Here is a 20358-nt window from a genome sequence, read left to right on the forward strand (position 1 = left end):
TCCATTCGTCTGTCTACCAAATATTCAGGTGCCAAGCACTGTGCAAAACACTGGGAAAATAGCCATGAGCTAGACAGGCATAACTTTGCCTTCTTGGAGCTTACAGAATATTCGTATTTTTACCCTCTAATACAATCTTTTTTTTTTTTTTAATACAATCTTAGATTTGGTAAGCATTTTAAAATGTTGACTTAAATTAGATCTAGCTTTTTTTTTTTTTTGGTAATTAAGTTAAAAGTGTTTGTGCTTGCTTATGTTAAATTATGTCATCATTTCACATGTTCTTCTATTCCAAAGAATAATTAGTGGTGTAATATAAATATTTTTCTTACGTTCTGTTATAGGGTTCTCTAATAGATTCCCTAAAGCCATCTACGCCCATACCAACATCCACTCCATTGTCATCTGGTGACAAAGCTTCAGGTCAGTTTGCATTTTTGTATCAGCGAAAATAAAGGTGAAAGAAGAGCTCTGCAATAGAATTTATAGTTCTAGATCAAAGAGGCAGTTGACATAGAAATCAAGGAAAGAGATACTTGAAGATCCTCAGTTGACAAAGAGTCTCCAGGAACCTAGCAAGCCCTCCAACAGCTGTGTAGAGCTTTAGCTTGAATAACGTTAGAGTAAGAGGAGGAAACCTTCCTTTAAATGTTTACCTAGAAAGGAGTAATAGTATTGTTTTCTCCTGACTTGCTAGATAATCAAGGTTTAGAATACGAATACTGTATCAGAATGTTGAAATCTTTCTTCTCCTAAAGGGAATCAAAAATCCAAGTGGTTCACAGTGACAGTTTGAAAGTCAGTAAAATACAGAAATTAAAATGGATCTGTTACAATGTAAGGTCTCAGAATAGATATAATAAATCAATATTGTAAACTTATAACTTCACATACTTCCTCCCAACACTCACTCAAGGATAATTATTCTTAAATAACTAAATTTTTAATAGTCACCATAGCTGTTTTGACCGGGAGTCCCCATTGCCCAAGTCAACTTGGAGCAGAAAAAACGCTTTTACTTATAGCTTAATTTTGATGTAGAGTCTTCCTCAATATCCCCTTTTGTAGGCTCCTTTTTTATAGCTCGACTTATTTGGCATGTATTACCTTCTGCTTCAAGGGTCTTGTGTCACCTGCAATCCTGCATTTTCATAGCCCTTTGGACTCTGGCTTTTATTTTGATTCGTGCTGTCAAGTGGACCTTCAAGCAATTCTGTAGAGACCTTGAACTTCACGCATTAACAGCCTCCTTTGCATAATCTCTATTCAGTAATACAATCATCCTAACTTCCTCTAGGAAACCCCTGGGGGCGTAATGGTTAAGTGCTATGGCTGCTAACCAAAAGGTCAGAAGGTTGGCGGTTCAAATCCACCGAGCACTCCTTGGAAACCCTGTGGGCCAGTTCTGCTCTGTCCTGTAGGGTCACTAGGAATCGACTCTATGGCAATGGGTTTGGTTTTTTTTTTTAACTTCCTCTATAATTAAAAGCTTTCTGATTGGATATTGAGTTTATCTTCAGTAAATAGCCCTTGTACTCAGAAGAAAAGTGTTCATTGTGTAAGCCAGAGTAGAGTAGTAGTAGTGTGGGATTGCCAGAGACTTCTGAATCTTTTAGGATTCTGATCAAGAAATTTGCTTCCATTTCTGGCTCGTATTTTGGAAAAAGGTTTTGAATGATCATATATATACTAATTCCTTTTAAGGACTTTGTTGGAGAACCTTTTGTTACTCTTGAAGTATTTAAGCAAATCTAGGAAATCCAAGGGACTTTGTTTCATGCGTGTCTTATGCAATTAGTATGACTTAAAAATAAATTTCTGAGATTTATTACTCAGCGATGATCGAAAAATACTCTGTTTACTTCTGTTTTCAGTTGCTAGGTAATCAAGGTTTAGAAAAGGACTTATTTTTGCTAGGAAAACTTTCCTGAAAAATATTTCCCTGAAAAAATATAATTTGAGAGTTTCAAAGAATTTCTTTAAAAAGACATTTCAAAACCTTTGGAGAATAGTTCTCTTATTTTTTCATAATGAGAATACCTTCATTGTTTTTTTGATTATGAAACTATTTATTACCTGTCAACAAAAAATTTCTGTGGTATAGATACAATGTAGAAAGCACAAGCTGCCCTATAAATTCCATAACCAGAAATAACAATTCTTGACAGATGTATATCTCTTGAGGTTTCTTCATTGTTTTTTAAACAAAAATAAATATATCCTATGCATACTGATTTGTAATTTTTCCTTCCCATCCCCCGCTTAAATATCTTGTTTGCCTTTCCAGGTCTGATACAGTTCTACCTCATTGGGTATAATGGGTGCTTAGGGCTTCCATTGTATAATTGCACTGTATTAAATTTTACTGATACCCTACCAATAGTTAGATTGTCTCTAATTTTCAAGATATAAGCAATACTGCAGTGAACATCCTTGGACATGCCACATTGTAGTTCAGTCATTTAAAAAAATATTTTTACTAAAATCTACTGCATACTCATTTAAAGAGAAGGGCTTTTTATTATTGTTTGGTTTGGTTTGATTTGATTTGGGTTTTTACGTCATTTTCCCACCTCCACCCCCCTTTTGAAGTAGAGCAACAAGACAAATATTAAGAATTACACCCCAAAGTATTAAAAAGTAGTTACATTGAGATTGGTTATGGGGAAAACGAGGGATTGTACTTTTAACTTTGTACACATCTCTATATTACAGCAATCGTGTTAGCTCTGTAATTAAAAAAGAAAAGTATTATTTGTTAAGTATATAAAATCTATGGAAAATACAGAAATGTATAGAGAAAGCATACAGTCAGCCCTTAAGCCATAACTCAGAGATACTTAGCATACTAACCTATTACTCTTTGGATTTTTTTTTCCTTCAGTATATATTAATTTTCATTAATTATAGAACTGTGTACAAGTTTGTTTATATATGTATATATATATATATTTTTTTTTTTTTTGCTTAGCCTCACATTATAAGCATTTTCCCACACTATTAAAACCTAGAAAAAATATACTTTTAAAGCTTTATACTGCACTAGAATTACTGTGATGTCTTCTCTGGAAAGGAGAGTGTGTCAGGTCTTAGTTTGGAACTGACATTGACAGAGCCAAAGAGCAAGATCAGAGATCTTGAACATGAGTTAGGCAATACGTTCACTCCCCGTGACCCCCCAACTTATCTCGTAGATTGCACGCGAGGTCCACAAAAGTGAAGCTACGCCTATTAGCAGTACCACACAGGCTGTGCTGCAGGGCATCACTAACTGGAATGGTGTTTCTAACTGACTTTTTGTAATGTTTTTATTTGTTTCAATAATTTCAGGGCCAGGGACAGCCAAGATAGAAACAGCTGTGACGTCTACTCCATCTGCTGCTGGACAGTTCAGCAAGCCTTTCTCATTTTCTCCATCAGGGTCAGTAATGAACTTAGCTTTTATGACAGATCACCAGCAGCCTTATAGATAGAGTCCCCAAATGTTATGATCAGTAGGGGTTTTGTTGTTGTTGTTGTTGTTTTGTTTTCCATTTAAACCATGGAGTAAAACAGATTCTTCACTGTTCACAAGGTTATTTCTGAGTTGCAATAATTGTCTACACCTTTTCCCCTTTTTCCCCCTCCCCAGTTTCTAGTAATTCCTGTATTCCCTCATTCAATCTTGACTGCCAAAATCAAACAGACACAAAGTGGAATGAGGAAACATTTTTCTTGCATCTGTAGTGGAAACCTTACAAGCAGACATTAACTGTTCCAGGTCTGTCAAATAGAGGTATAAGCAGTAGGTACATTTATATGCTTGTTAAATGTACATGAGCCCAGATTTCTTACTGTTGCTGTAGTACATCTGATAATAGTGACAATATCTTAATGTCCTAATATAAATATATTTTCCCTTTGAAATTCAAGTTTATTACATGTGTTACTATGTATTTGTTTTTGTTTTGGGGGGTAAGTTTCATTTTCTTTGGGTAATGGTTCTGTGTTGAATTCAATAGTTAATCTAGTTTATCACACTAAGATTTTCATTCTGACGCTGTTTGGGTGCTAGATGTGACATTTGAATTGGTTTTACTGCATTGAGAGTTCAATATACTGAATTTCTTAAAGTAGTGAAAGACAGTAGCTGTTTGAACATTTGGATTTTATACGGATGTTGGGAAATTTGTTTCTGTTTCTCTTCAAGTAATGATGACTGTATTTGTAAAATCCAAGAGTCATTTTTAAAAACAAAAGAATTTTATAAACCACATTTCAAGTGAGCTTTCATTAACCTTGGCATGAGCTGCCTTTTCTCTGAAGGTCAGTTTATCTGGATGCTAAAGCAGGCTCTTAGAAGCACTCATGTGGAAACCTGTGAAAGCTCTCAAAATGTTCCCTTCCCTACAGTGATGAAGTTAGACTCTGTGTAGCTGAAAGTAAAATCTGTCAGAAGAATTTTTACCATTAAAGGGTTGTGTGTTCAGTTCCATTAGAAAAGCTTCATAAGCTTTTTCAGTTTATGCTTTTGTAATTGGAATCATAGTAACAACAGTTTTTTTCCCCTGGTGTATGTTTCTTGAATGTCCTTCATCCTAACCCATTGGGAGAAAAGAATGTTAGAAAATAATTTAAGGGGGAAAATTGTGTGTTATATGTATTTTTTTTCTTCATTATAAATCATTATGTTTTTTTGTACTTCACAAAGGTAGTTTGAAGCAAATTTTAAAGAGTAGGTCAATGCCAAGAATTAACACATCCTTTATAAATGCTAATAGAATACCCCTGTGAAATCATACTCTGCATCCCTTTTTTAAAGTAAGCTGGGAAGATTTGGATCATTGGGTCAATAGTTTATCTCTTCATCTAGGTTAAGGCCTACTGACAAAGAAGAGGATTTTTTTTTTTTTAATATGAGAAAAATGTGTAACACGTCTTCTAGGCGGCCTTTGTCCATTAGACGAAAGCAGTGATGAGTAGAAAATTTAAATCCTTAATTACTGTATTTGACATGGTTGGTCCCTTACATTTAAACACTTTATTTAATTTTAAATTTACTGTCTGAGCTTTTATCACAGTGAATAGTTTTTTGTTTTTTTTTTTTTTGGCGGGGGGGCGGTTTTAGTCTGTACTGATTGACAGTTGTGCTGAATTTTCCTCTTTGGCTCTGGTGTCTTTACTCACAGTGTAAAGTAAATGGACAGAAGAAGAAAGGAGATGATGAAAGGAGTCAGGAATGTTTTTTAACTAAATTTTCCCAGCTTAGAACTAAGAGTTCTGTCAAAATGGCAGCGTCAGTGGCTTCTAATATTTCATGCTATTTTTCATCCCTACTTGTAGCGTAGGGCTCTTCTGACATGCAGTTCCATCGTGCGGTGGGTTATAAGAGGCTCATCCTAATCCAGCCACGTTGTATGTTGCCAGCCTTTTCTTCCACTACTTCACTAGGCAGACCATTTGCTGTAGCCACCATTTCCAAGTGTACATTTCTAGTGTATTTTTGCTCCTGTTCTTAAGCTCCTTTGCTTTACTTGGAATAGGTCTCCATCCAAACCTCAGGATGGCTGGACCTCTCCAAGGCATTCTCAACTGCTACCACATTTTTATGTCATCCACAAATTACCTCTCTCTGCTTAGAGATCGTGGAGCGTTTACCACTTCTGAGATATGTACTTTTACTCTGTTGTTTGTCTTACAGATTGTGAATTCCTTGAGAGCAGATTCTCTGGATGAATTATAAAAGGGAGTATTAAAAGGGCGATATTATGCCTTACCACTGCCTTAGGTGTGTTCTTTTTTAACTTCTCTTCTTCCACTCCATAGGACTGGCTTTAATTTTGGGATACTCACATCAACACCAGCTTCTAATTTTACTGGTGCCCAAGGTACGGTCTCTGCATTGGATAGCTTTATTTTTGTGTTTTCCCTGAACAACTGTAGGTTATTTTTGTACCAATGTGTTGACATTTCAGCCACTGCTGAGTCTTGGTTAAAGTTTCTGCGGTAAAGTTTGGTGTTAATATCGTGCACTAGAATTATGTTCAATTTAGGAAACTCCTGCAAAGGATTTCTGGCTGTTTTTGTAATTAAGAACAAGGAAAGGAGATGCTTCTGGAAAATCAGGGCTGTGTGTTAACATGTTACTATTAACATGTGAACATCTTTTTCATCTGTAATTTAAAATTTCATCAGTTTGTTGGACAACTCTGTAGAGCAAGGTAGACATAATACTAAAGAAAACCCAGCTCATCTTTTTTCCTTGGTAACATTTCTGTAAACACACTGGTCCCGTGCATGCTTTTACAAATCCATCAGCTAGCATGTTCTTAATGTTTTAAAGAATTTGAGACTTAAAAAGAAACCAAATGTATTTTTAAATGCCACCCAGTTTTGTGGTTTAAGTAATTAAATTCATTTTTCTTTTATTGAAGAAAGTTTTATTATAAAAGTAATGTGTCCTTATTGAAGAAAATACGGAGATATAAATAAGCACAAAGGAATTAAAAATCACCTTGTGCCCTCGGTGATAACTTATAATCCTGCTGTATTTCCTTTTGGAGTGTTTTCTTTTTTCCATGTAACACAATCTTGAGAATTTTCTAATATAACTGAAAAAATTTGTATCGATATTACTCTTTAATGGCTAAATTATTTCTGTCTTGTGGATATGCTGTAATTTATTTAACCATTCACCTATTGTACTTTTAGGGTATTTCGAGGTTTTCCCTATAATAAAACGTAATTACGGCCATTTTTCATTTATTCACTCAGCAAATGTTTTTTGAGAGAGTTCTGTGTGCCAAGCAAAATGGTAGGAGTTTCTTAATAAGTTACTTAAAGAGAAATTAGGGAGCTGAAAGCATAGCAGACTTCTTAAACCTGATTCATGTGTGACACTTAAAGCATTGGTGATTTTATTCCTTCCTCTTTAAAACATTCTTAAACTTGTTTTTTAACCTTTGCCCTGTTAGTAGATGTGGCAGAGTACCCTCACGGCCCTCCTTCTCACCAGTCTCATTTTCTAAAGGAAAAACAACTCAGTGATATAAAAAGATTGAGGAGGAACAAAATAGTTATCTAAAATCATAAATAAATTAAAATAGTAATAAAGTACAGTAGTTCTGTAAACATTTTAATTAAAATGAGAACAATCCAAAATCATAAACTACTCAGTACAGCATCAGTGATACAGAGAGGTCTTTCTGGAAATTGCACACAGCTAGTAGGAGCTTGGTGGTGTCCCCAAAAAGCCAGACTTCTTAAAACAATATGGAGTTAGAAGCACCAGTAAACACTTGAAATAAGCTAATATTGGTCTATAAATATCAAATTTTAGTCACTTTTATTTATTGAGTACTTACAGTTTGACTAGGCATTATCTTGAGTGCTTTAACTGTATTTCCTTTCATCTTTGTAACAACTCTATGAGGAAGATACTCTCATTGTCTCTGTTTTTCAAATGGGGAAACTAAGGCCTGGAGAAGTCAACTAACTCTTCCTGCAAGTGGCAGAGTGCCTGGCTCTAGAGCCCATGTTCTTGGCAGCTAGGCCATACTACCTCTGGAAAATCACTTGTTTCATAGAGCACTAGTGAGGAACCCTTAATTGTATGTAAAAATGAATGTCTGTGGATCGATATTTTATTTACCCATTAAAAACAAAGGAAGACCTTCCATTTTGGATCAATTTCTGGTCTACCAAGAGGCCCCTTGGTAGGCCATAGGCTAGCACTTTGCCGAGGATATTGTTAAGGAAGGCACACAGAGTCAGTGGGTAGTAAGGGAAGATGCCTTTTTATTTCTATTTTGGGATAATGTGTTATTTTCGTGTATTCTAGGTATATTGTATTTGTTGTGATTTAATGATCACCAAAAGCATCTTAGCTCCTTTTGACCTCACTAAGGTGGTTCAGACAGAGCCTGATATTCCTGTGGAGAAGCACTCATTGTAGTTTCTCCAGAGAAAACTGCTGTATTAGAACAAACGACCCCTGATTTTATAAAGGGAGAATATAAACTTTGGCTTAGAAATAGAGTCAGTGGAAATGTGGTAGGACCTACTTTGCTGTATCCAACCTATTATTTCTTTTTCTTGCTAGGGGCAACACCCCCCAGTAAAGAGGCAAACCAGCTTGATGCGTTCTCATTTGGTGGGGTGGGCAAACCTTTTTATGAGACCACCCCTGAAAGCCCACCTCCTTCAGGAATCACATCAGCGTCAAACACCGCTGGAGCTGCTGTGGCTTCTTCAGGAGAGTTTGTTCCATCTAACAGCAGACTTGTGGCACCTTCTGGAATTGCTCTTCCCACAGCCTCTAGCAAGCTAGAAACTCCTTCATCAAAGTTGGGAGACTTTCTATTCCCAAATTCTCTGGCTGGAGAGACTCTAGGAAGTTTTTCAGGATTGCGGGTTGGCCAAGCAGATGATTCTACAAAGTCAGCCAGTAAGGCTTCCTCCACAAGCCTAACTAGTGCACAGACAACCAAGACTTCAACCGGACCTTCAGGGTTTAGTTTTACTGGCCCTCCAGTGTTAGGGAAGCACGTGGAGCCCCCTGTGACCTCCTCCATGACCTCTACCACAGTAGCATCACCAGCAGCAGCCAGCACAAGTACTAGCAGTTCCTCAACTGGTGTTTTTGGCAGCCTGCCACTCACCAGTGCAGCTTCCTCCGGGGTAATCAATTTTGGCGGGACTTCTTTAAGTGGTGGCAAGGCTAGTTTTTCATTTGGAAGCCAACAGACAGGTAGTGCAGTGACCCCATCTGTCCCACCATCAGCTACAACTGCCACTGCCCTGCCTGCATCATTCCCTGCATTGTCACTTGGTAACCTCCTGAGTTCAGCATCTGCTACCACCCAGCCTGTGTCCTCTGGTAAAAACACAGAGGAAGTCACATCATCAGCTCTGCCAGAGAAGCCAGGCAGCAGTGAGGTTGCAGCATCAATGCCCTCACCTCTAGGGCAGCAACAGTCAGCCCAACTTTCCCAGTCTCCTCTGCAAACTTCTGACTCTGTTAAAAAAGAGCCTGTTCTTGCCCAGCCTGCTGTCAGCAACTCCACCACCATAGCATCTAGTGCCAGTCTCGCAGCACCTTCTGCAGAGGCCACTCCAGCAGCCACCGGGGTACCTGACGTTAAGACAGAGGCAGTATCTCCGGCTCCCACTTTTTCAGTGCCTGGGCAGGCTGCTGTCACAGCAACTACAATCACAAGTGCAGTCCTTGTGGCTGCAGAAACATCGAACAGCCCCACAACCTCCAGCACTGTTTCCGGTATTGCTCCAAGCACAGCTGCAGAAACAGCAGTGTTTGGAACTGTCACTTCTGGCGCATCTGTCTTTACTCAGCCACCTGCTGCCAGTTGTAGCTCAGCTTTTAGCCAACTCACCAACAACACAGCCACTGCCCCCTCCACCTCCCCCATGTTCGGGCAGGTGGCAGCCAGCACTGCACCAAGCCTGTTTGGGCAGCAGACAGGCAACATAGCAAGCACAGCAGCTTCCACAGCACCAGTCAGCAGCTCAGGATTTGGCAGTCCAGCTTTTGGCACCTCAGCAACAGGGGTCTTTGGACAAGCGACCTTTGGGCAGGCGCCTGCCTTTGGGCAGCCTACGAGCAGCTCCGCAAGTGGCTTCTCCTTCAGTCAGTCTGGGTTCAGTTCAGTGCCTGCTTTTGGTCAATCCATTTCCTCCACCACCACATCTACCAGTGGGAATGTCTTTGGCCCCTCCTCAAGCACCAGTAGTTCCAGCTCCTTCTCGTTTGGACAGTCTTCTGCCAACACAGGAGGAGGACTGTTTGGCCAAAGTAATCCTCCTGCCTTTGGTCAGAGCCCAGGCTTTGGACAGGGAGGCTCTGTATTTGGTAGTACTTCAGCCACCACCACAACAGCAACATCCTCTGGGTTTAACTTTTGTCCATCTTCAGGTAAGAATTTATGGAAGATTTTTACTTTGACCCTTTGTGTTGCTTTACTTTTGTAAAGAAAAGAGAGGGAACTCAAACAAAAAAGAATCTCTAAAATCTATAAAATCCAGAAGGGACTTTGAAGCACTTGAGGTCTCATTTCTTTGGCCTAACTGGTTGGATCTGTCACAGCTAACTGTAGCTCTAGTTTTGTTTCTCAGCATGTTCTCCACTCAGTTAGCTACTACAGTGCCAATTTCATGGGGAAAAAATAAGCATCTTTCGTATAAGGCCATGGCAAATAATTTAATGGCTCATAAATATGAAATTTTAAATTGAGAAAGAGACTTAGAAGTCATTGTGTCCAAAACTGTCGAGACTAAAGGTTACTGATGTAGTGTTCTAGGGTGCTAACAGTGAAGTCTCCTCTTCTTAGCCCACTGGCCTGCTATTATTCTATATTCCTCCAACACCATTTTGCTTGTTAGGAGAACAGATACGGACATTTATAGAGTTGGATTTTTTTTCCATTTCTCATTGTGAAGATTCTTTTTTTTAATTCTAAATTTTACTACTTTTGAAAGTGAAACTTAGTCCTTCACAACTGAATGTCCAATTTTAGTGGCTGCTTTTACTTCTAGAAGTCTTCAATAGACAAGGCAGTTTGAAAATCTTTTCTCAGTTTTGCTTTCTGACGGTTATCTTATGAAAGGCAATTCCTCAGCAATTAGGCTCTAGGGGATAAACAAGGATCAATGATTTTATGATGGGTAAGATTATAGGTAGCTGCTAATTCATTCCTTCAGTGATAAGTTCTTTGAAAATGGTTTATAATTCATTAGAAAGAAAATGTTTTCCTTCTTTCCATTCAACGAGTGTTATTAAGTTCCTACTAAGTTCCAAGTGCTGTGTTGAGCTATGAGGACACAGTGGTAAAAAGAGAGACATAGCTTTGAGATCCACCTGATATCCTGTGAAGAGGTCAGTCGGCCCATTTGAATGATGGGAAATATAATGACTTGCCCTAGAGAATGGGCAGAGAGAAGGCCTGTGAATTATGAGTCTTAAAAGAGAGTAGGATATCTAATGGAGTCTCTAGCGCATCCTCTGTTCTTCAGTCAACACTTGAGAAACCCTTATGCATAGGCATTACCAAACTATTTCAACACAATTCAGAACCCGTAAAGAAATCTTTATTCATTTAGTAACTGTGCAGAAAGGCACCCGAGCAGTCCACTCCAACCCTGAAGAATTGAGACTTGCTTAAGCTCACCTGCCTCAATCAGTGACCAAAATGGAATAAAACTCCTGCCTTCTGACTCCTCATCTAGGGCTCTATTCTTACAGTAAATAGTTCTGCCTCGTTTTCCCAGGTCCTTTTCAGCCCACCTCCTCAGCCATGTTATGCCACCTGGAAGAAAGATAAGCTACCCTGAAAAATCTGGTATTTGAGATTCAGGATACCAGAGTGTAGAAATATTCATGGTATTGTATCAGTCACTGGAAACCATTCTTGGTGGCTTAAAGTGTGGAGAGAAGCTATACTCTGAAAATAGACCACCCACTTGTGATTTGGTGGGAGAAAAGGATTCAGTCCTTGGAACTTTGGAATTTATGCTATTATATAATATTAGCTATAAAAAAGTCTTCAAACTAGTTACTCAGAATTTTCTCCATTTCCTGAATAAGGAAACAAGTTTTATTCATAAGCTTATTTACTGTGGGATAGCTTAGCACCCCTGAATGCCATAAAAAAAAAAAATCTTGGATATTATAAAAGACTCACCCAAACTGAACCTATGTTTCCTTTGTATTTTATAGGTTTTGGGTCTAGCAGTACTGGTTCTGTGTTTGGTCAAGCAGCCAGTACTGGTGCAACAGTCTTTGGCCAGGTAAATATGTGTGTCTGTCTTCACTCACATCAGCTTATGCCAGACCCATCTGCTTTTCTCCTATAAAATGAAATCAATTCATGTTAGATGTCCATTCCCAGCAAAGAGCTGTTTGTGGTTCTTAAGCTCCACCCTCTTTAGCTCCTTTGGGACACAGCCGTCTCAGCCTGTGATGTGAGAATCACTGGCATTTTGACCCTTTGGTGACAGTCCCCTAGGAAAGTGCTTTAAAAACACATTGCCTGATTTCCATCGATCTTTTGCCTGTTCTGTTAGGCACAGTTTGGCAGGCTAAATCCTCCCCTTGGCCTTGTTTTTTGTTTTGTTTTGTTTTTAAAGTCCTTGAGTTAATGTTTTTAGATTTTTCAATTGTTTAAAAAGAAGATGGGATCAGAGACCATATGTGACCCACAAAGCATAAAATATTTATTATCTGGCCCTTTACAGAAAAAGTTTGCAGACCCCTATGCTAATCTGTATGTATGTAGTCCAGGGACTCCTCTCAGTCAACTGAGCTGTTTCAGTTTATATAGCTAGTAGTTATCTACGTGCCACATATAGTTCTCAGTGCTTTATGCTAATAACCTAATTAATCACCTAAGCACAATGTAAGGTAGGTACTGTTATTATCCCTATTGACAGATGAGGACACAGGGCCTGGGGAGGTTACATTTACTGTTAAATCACATGCCAGCTGCTGCTAGATCATAGTAACCTCATTCGGAATCCTTCTGAAAAAAGGATGGATCAGAAATTAGTATGATTTTCTGATAGTGAAATTGGTATTAGAGCAGTGGTTAAGCCCATATAAGACATAGTATATGTTTTGTACACATCTTTCGTAGAAGACTTTCTTTATTGTATCCTTTCTCCTTTGAAGATGGGCTGTGCACTTGTCAGTGCTCTTTGTTGAAAAGAAACTTCTAATTTCCATTTTCTGGTAATGATAGGTTAGGTCACTAAAATCAAGTTTCCCACCAAAAACAACTAAAAATTTCTGGATAAAACAGAAAAACCATCTTTACAAAAGCACTGGCAAGCTGCCAAGGTATTTTACCAAGCCAAATTAAAAAGCACCTAGAGAAGTTAATGGAGCACAGAGGCCAGTTTTGCCCTGAGAGCATTTGCTAATCTGAGAAAATTTGAATTATCTATTTAATAACCTCAAAGGCAAGTTCACAGAAATCACTAACCAAGATATGTGGGGAATTTAAAAGAGACTCTGCCTACAGTGACCTAGGCTCAAATGGTTCTACCCTCAGACTGTGAATATGACCTAACCTGGCCCTAGAATGGCGGTGCTTCCAGTTTCCTGGCAGAAGCAACACAAATCCACTCTGAAAACAAACAACCTTATTCTAGGTTGCAAATTATTCTTACAAATACATTTTAAGAACATTGATTTCCACACCTATATTAGGCACACATAGAAACAAGGGACGATAAGCAAGAGCCAGGATAAATATCAGAAACAGATTAGTGAAGACTTTCTAGACTATAAAACAACTAGGTTTTACACATTGAAAAAGAAATAAAAGACAAACTTGAAAATACCAACAAGGAATAGAAAATTATAAGAAGCGTCATAGCAGCTTTGAAAAAGAACCAAATAGAACTTCTAGGAGAATTCAGTAATCACAATTTAAAATTCAACAGACAAACCTAACAGCAGATTAGGCCCAGCTGAAGAGAGCAAGTAATGTACTTAGGAGTCAGCAAACATTTTCTAAAAAGCACCTGATAGTAAATATTTTAGCCTTTGCAGGCTACATACAGTTTTTGTTAAAACTGCTCAACTCTGCTGTTTTAACACAAAAGCAGCCATAGACAATACCTAAATGAGTGAACGTGGTTGTGTTCCATTAAAACTTTATTTACACAAACAGGCAGCAGGCCAGATTTAGCCCATGGGCTCTAGTTCACCAACTCTCGAACTAGAAGGTAGGTCAGAAGACATTATCTAGAATGCATCCTGGAGAGCAAAAAGTTGGAAAATATGAAAGTGAGAGTATAACTCCTAAAAGAAGAAAAGTTCTAACATGTATTTAATCAGAGTTTCAAAAGAAGAAGACAGAAAATGTGTGGAAATATTAGAAGAGAAAAAGACATTTCCAAAACTAGTAGAAAACAGTAATCCATAGATTCAGAAAGCCCAACAAGTGGCAAACAGAATGTGTAAAAGGAAATTGGTGACAAGACCTATCATAGTGAAACTCCAGAACAACAAAGAAAAAATATTAAAAGCAGCCAAAGAAAAAAGACAAGTCACCTTCCAAAGAGGTAATGGACAACCGACTTCTCTGTAGCAATGAATGCCGGGAGGCAGTGTTTATTCTAAATCTGGCAAAAAATATTCTTAAAGAAGTAAGTGAAATCAAGACATTTTCCAGACCAATACTAAGGGAATCATGTCTAGCAGACTTGAAAGAAATTCTAAAGCGTATTCTTCAGGCAGAAGGAAAATTGCACTGTATGGAAGATCTGAAATACAAGAGGAGTGAAAATTTTAAAAAGTGATAAATACATAGATAAATTTAAGTGAAAAATGACCAACATTTTAAAATAGCCATTCATAATATTAATAGCGTATTTGGAGGATTAAAAAAATAATTAATATACGTAAAAACTATAATATTGGTTGGGAGGAGAGAAAAGAGACTTAGTAATCGAAGGTCCTTTATTTTCCAGGAAAAGTATGGCATTTAATTTTAGACTTTGAAAGTTAAGTACCTTAGAATCTGAGGGGAAACAACTGGAAGAATAGAAACAAAATATATGGCATCCAAACTAATAGAGGTGGGAGATGGAATAGTAAAAAAATTAAAAAGAAGGCAACGGAGAGGAAAACATAAGATAGGAAGGAGGGATAGTTCCAAATAAGATGATAAATTTATCAGTTACTACATTAAATTGAAATGGACTAAATGTTCCCAAAAAGGGAAAGATTGTCAGGATGGTTTTTAAAAACAGTCTTAGGCTGTTCACAGAACATACATCTGAAACATAAGGATACAGAAAGAGTGAAAATGAAAGGTTAGAAGAAGGTATGCTGTGCATATAATAACCAAAAGAAAGGTAGCACTGCTGTATTAATATAGGGCAAATTGACTTTTAACAGAAGACATTACTAGAGGTAAAAGGGTACACTTTATGCTGATAAAAGGTTCAATTCGTCAGCACAATGTAACAGTTTTAAATTTAATACCAAAGTCTTAGAAAGCAAAAATTGAAGAACAAGGAAAAATGGACAAATATATAATCACGGTGACAAATTTTAACCTGACGTTTCTCACTAGTTGAGAGAATAAACCACACACACAAAGTCAGTAAAGAATATAGACGGTTTAAATAACATGATTAACAAACTTGATTTAATGGAAGTTTATAGAAGATAACAGCCAAAATTTATACTCTGTATCTTATTTCAAAAACTTATAGAATAATTACATAATTGACTATAGTGTATATGTTAATAGATTTCCAAAGGATCAACATCATAAAGTATGTTCTTTGACCACAGTGCAACTAAACTAAATATTGGTAAAAGAAAAAAAGATAACTAACCCCACATGTTTGGAAAATAAGATAAATTCTAAATAGAAAAAAAATAAATCATAATGGAATTAGAAAATACTTTGAACTAATAAAAAATGAAAATAGTAAATATCAAATCTTGTGAAATACAGCAAACACAATGCTCAGAAGGAAATTTATATGCTTGAATGTAAATATTAGAGAAAAAGGCTAAAAATTAGGTTGGTATCCTACTCAAGAAGTTGGAACAAAGAGGGGTGTCATTACCAAAGCCGCTGACGTTAAAAAGACAGTAAGAGCAACCTTATTGCAATATTATTTAAATTTTATGCAAAATGGATTTTTTTTTTCCCAAAATGTTTCCAACATGAGTGTTTTAATTCTAGCCCCTCACTCAGATGCAGGTAACCTACAACAGACTTAGTAGAGTGGCTAGTTACACAGTGTTGAGTGGCTAAGATCTGGGCAGCCCTGTAGGAACGCTGGTTGTCTTAAACACAGTCGCCATTAGACAGCCTTAAAAGTTTTCTCAGTGATGGTCCTTAGCCCTTTGCTGCTGTGGGTGTCTATGAGGATGGGGGAGCTGCTCAAGGTGAAGGTGTGGTAGTGATGGCATGACTGGCTGACTTCAAAGGCCTGGGCTGAGGACCTTCACTGGGGAAGTAGATACCAGTGTTCTTCTTGTACTGGGACTTAAACTGGCCCAGAAACTGGGGAATGATCTCACATAAACTGTTCTCAGAAGAGGTGTCAGGGTGTTTAAAAAAAAAAAAAAAAACCCTGGCTTGAGATGAAATAACAAACCTGAATATAACTATTAAAAGAAGTTGAATGAGTTGTCAAAATTTTTCCTACCCACGTCCCTCCCCCAAAAAACTCACAGCTATTGGTGATACCTACCAAATATTGAAGGAGGAAATAATAAAGTTTGTCTTATAGAAACATTTTTTTCAAATTATAAAAAAAGAACATTCCTCAACTTCTTTTATGAGCCTAACGTAAAAAAAAAGTTTAAAAGAAAAATTATAGGCCAGTCTTCCTCCTGAATAGAGATGTAAAGATCCTAAACAAAATGCTAACCAACCTCACCCATACATCTATGACTGATTGATTTTTACCAAAGGTGCCTAGTCCATTCAGTGGGAAAAGAATAGTCTCTTCAACAGATGGTGCTGGGACAATTGAATTTCCACATGCAGAAGAATGAAGTTGGACCTCTTCCCCACACCATATACGAAAATCAACTCAAAATGCAAAGATGGCCTAAATATAAGAGCTAAAATCATAAAACTCTTAGAAACAAACATAGGTGTAAGCCTTCAGGACTTCGTTTTTTGCAATGAATTCTTGGATTCGACACCAAAAGCATGAACAACAAAAGAAAAATAAATTGGACTTCATCAAAACTAAAAACCTTTGTGCATGAAAGGATATTACCAAAAAAAGTTAAAAGATAACCTACAAATGGGAGAACATATTTGAAAATCTTATATCTGGTAAGGGTTTAATATCCAGAATATATGTAGTATATGTAAAGAGCACCTATGATTCAGCAACAAAAAGGCAAAGAATCCAACTAAAAAGTGGAAAATGAACTTAAACTGATATTTCACCAAAGATAAATGGCCAGTAAGCACATGAAAAGATGCTCAACATTAGTAGTCTTTAGAGAAATACAAATGAAAACCGTAATAAGATACCATTTGATGCCCACCTGTTGCTGTCAAGTTGAGTCTGATTCACAGTGACAGAGTATAACTGCCCTGTAGGGTTTCTAAGGCTGTGATTGTTACAGACGCAGACTGTCACATCTTTCTCCCTTGGAGTGGCTGGTGAGTTACTAGCTAAATGCTTAACCACTGTGCAACCAGGCCTGCTTTGATACCCACTAAAATAGCTAAAATTTGAAAACTGACAAAACCAAATGTGGAAAAGATGCAGAGTAACTAGATCTTTTCAGGTATCATTGGTGAGAGTGTGAAATGGTGCAGTCACTTTGGAAAACTAGCAATTTTTTATTAAGTTAAATATACACTAATTTTAAGGTTTAGTAGGTTCACTCATAGGTATTTACCCAAAAGAAATTGAAACACAAATCTTCAAAAAGACTTCCACAAGAATGCTCAAAGCAGAGTTATTATAGCCGAAAAATGTAAGCAACCCAGATGTTCACCAACAGGAGACTAGCAAACGTGGTATATTCATAAAGTGGAATACTGAGCAGTAAAAAGAAAGTAATATGGATGAATCCAAAAGCATGTTTGATTCTAGCCAGGGCAATTAGTTAAGAAAATGAAATAAAAGGCACTCCAGTTGGAAAGGAAGAAATAAAGCTGTATTTGTAGGTGACATGATCTTGTATATAGAAAATCTTAACAGATTCACTAAAAAACCATTAAAACTAGTAAGAGAGTTCAGAAGGATTGCAGGATACAGATCAGTATGCAAAAATCAATTATATTTTTATATACTTGGAAGGAACAATTGAATATTAAGAACATAATTATATTTACAAGAGTATCAAAAAGAATAAAATACTTAGGAATGAATTTAACAAAAAAGTGCAAAAGTTATGATCTGAATACTGTAAAACATTGTTGAAAGAAATTAAAGATCTAAAGAAGTGAAGAGATACCCCATGTTCATGGATCAGAAGATACAATATTAAGATGGCAATATACAGCTAGTAGATTGCAGAGCTTAGATTGAAACCAAGGGTTGTCCAACTTAATGTAGTCATTCACCTCGGAATTCACTGGTAAGGCAGAGAAAAGTGGCTGTGTTCATAGAGCTTACATTTGATGGAGTCGGTCATTAATAATACAGTATAATTTCAGTTAGTGTTAAATACTATGAAGAAAATAAAGCAGGATAATTTGATAGTAATCAGGGAAGGTGTTTTCAGTTAGATGGTCAGGAAATGCCTCTCAGAAGAAGCAATATTTGAACTAAGACTTGAAAGACAAGAAAGATCCAGGCTTATAATATTGCCCCCCAAAATCAAATCTGATTCTCGTCAAGTCTCCAGGTCCAACCGACACTTTGCAGGAATTAACAGAGTTCCTGGGTGGTACAAACTGTTAACACACTCAGCTGCTAACTGAAAGGTTGGAGGTTCAAGTCTACCCAAAGGCACCTTGGAAAAAAGGCCTGGTGATCTTCTGAAAAATCAGCCATTGAAAACACTACGGAGCACGGTTCTACTCTGACACGCGTGGGGTTACCACAGGTTCTATCAGCTCACACGGCATCTGGGTTTTTTAACAGAGGATAGAGGAACAAGTTCACTGTACTGTGGGATGTAGTCAGCAACCAGACCATGGGAAACTCTTGATCAAAGGACCTACTTTGTTCAACAACTGAATTATAAGGAAAAATAGAGACAGAGAAGGGGAATCTATAGGTGAAAAGAGATTTAAGAGGCATACGAACCAGGACCCTGCTGAGAATTTGGATTTCCACCCCCACCCCACACACACATACGGAATCAGAATCTACATTTTAACAAGGTCCCCCAGTTGATTCTTATGTATAATAAATTTTGAGAACCAGGGCTCTACTGGTGGTTCTCAGAGTTGTTCCCAAACCAACTGCATTAGCATCGCCTGGAGACTTCTTCGAAATTCAAATTCTCAGCAGGGGTTCGAACCAGTTGATATTAGAAGCCCTGATACCAACCCGTGTCAATGTGTGGACCTTATTTGGGTTCTAATTCAAAGAAACAAACTGAAATTAAGAGAGGCATTTATGAGACAATAGAAATTTGAATTTTCTCTCTATTCAGTGGTGTTGAGGAATTATTAATTTTTTTAAAACATGATAAAGCCATTGTGCTTATGGTTTATGCTTTAGAGTTTTATATTTGAAAATCTGTGAATGAAATGATGTGATACCTGAGACTGCTTCACGCTAATACAGAAGGGGAAGTAGGAATAGAGATAAAACCCAGTCAGCTATGAATTGATAAGTGTTGAAGCTGGGTGATAGGGTTTTCATTTCGGTCTTCTGTCTGCTTTTTGTACATTTAAAAATTTTACCATAATTAAGTTTTTAAAACTGTTATTTATCGCAATTCAAATGAATGGGATTCTCTGGCTCATTTATGGGACCACAATAGCAATCCACAATCATTTCAGTGAAGTGTATTATCTACTTCTGTTCATTTTTACAGATATTTATCAAATCACATTTTAAAAATTAGGTTGAGCCATAGGTAACTACTTCTTTTGTAGAGCAAAAATGCCCATATATTTGCACTTTGACGTGTTTGGCCTAATACTTAAAAGTCAGCTAAAAAAATCTGACACTTCCTGTGTGCGTGCATTAGCTGTCTTATCCATTCAAAGGCCGTTTCCCAGTTACCAAAGCCTATGCTATTATGATTGGATTCCAAGTTTTAAAAAGCAGTTTCTCATCGTTAAATGGTTATAATAAACTGTTTTTGTTTTTTAAAAAAAAAGGAAGGAAAGAAACCTTGCAAAGATCTTAGGAAAGAGCATTTTAGGGAAAGGGACTATCAAGTACATTGCCCTGAGGCAGAAATTAGCTTGATATGTTCAAGGCACAAAAAGACAGGCTTGATTGAACTGTACACTGTGTGAGGGGGAGAATGTTAAAAGGTGAGGTCAGAGAGCTAGGCCAGATCATGTCGAGTCTTCAGAACTTTTAAACGGGAGTGACTTGATGCCATCATTCTAGCTACTGTGTGACAACAGATGGCAGTGAAAGCAGAAGTCCAGTTAGGTTATCACATAGTCCAGGCAAAGGGGACAGTGGCTCGGACCAGGTGGTGGCTGTGCAGCTGAGCGAAAGTGCACACATTAGGCGTGCAGGCATTGGAAGTAGCCCACTGGAGGTTTGACTTCTGTGAGAATTAAATGAAAAGTGCCCAACACAGATGTTCCATCACAGCTCCAGTGTCATTATTCTTGTTATTCAGTATGTTATCGGATACTGAACAACAACCATTTTCTGAGCACGCAAAGTGCATTACATGTTTTAGCTCATTTAATTCACTCACCATTTCGAGGTGGGTAGTTTATT

General features: G+C 37.4%; 1 protein-coding gene and 1 non-coding gene across 3 annotated transcripts in view; one reads left to right on the plus strand and one right to left on the minus strand.

Annotated features, from left to right (window-relative positions):
- Positions 1-20358, plus strand: part of NUP214 (nucleoporin 214) — a 115350-nt gene that overhangs the window by 69529 nt on the left and 25463 nt on the right. For both annotated transcript variants that reach the window (XM_049895297.1, XM_049895296.1), the window contains exons 26-30: positions 345-423; positions 3331-3421; positions 5806-5867; positions 8081-9910; positions 11711-11781. In XM_049895297.1, coding sequence (XP_049751254.1) covers positions 345-423; positions 3331-3421; positions 5806-5867; positions 8081-9910; positions 11711-11781 — 2133 coding nt within the window. The remainder of the gene's footprint in view (positions 1-344; positions 424-3330; positions 3422-5805; positions 5868-8080; positions 9911-11710; positions 11782-20358) is intronic.
- On the minus strand, positions 3643-3778 carry LOC126083495 (small nucleolar RNA SNORA31). The gene has a single exon (XR_007518837.1). It is a non-coding gene; the product is annotated as a small nucleolar RNA SNORA31 (small nucleolar RNA).

The sequence above is a fragment of the Elephas maximus genome, chromosome 9 (genome assembly GCF_024166365.1).
Source record: "Elephas maximus indicus isolate mEleMax1 chromosome 9, mEleMax1 primary haplotype, whole genome shotgun sequence".
Taxonomy (NCBI): domain Eukaryota; kingdom Metazoa; phylum Chordata; class Mammalia; order Proboscidea; family Elephantidae; genus Elephas; species Elephas maximus.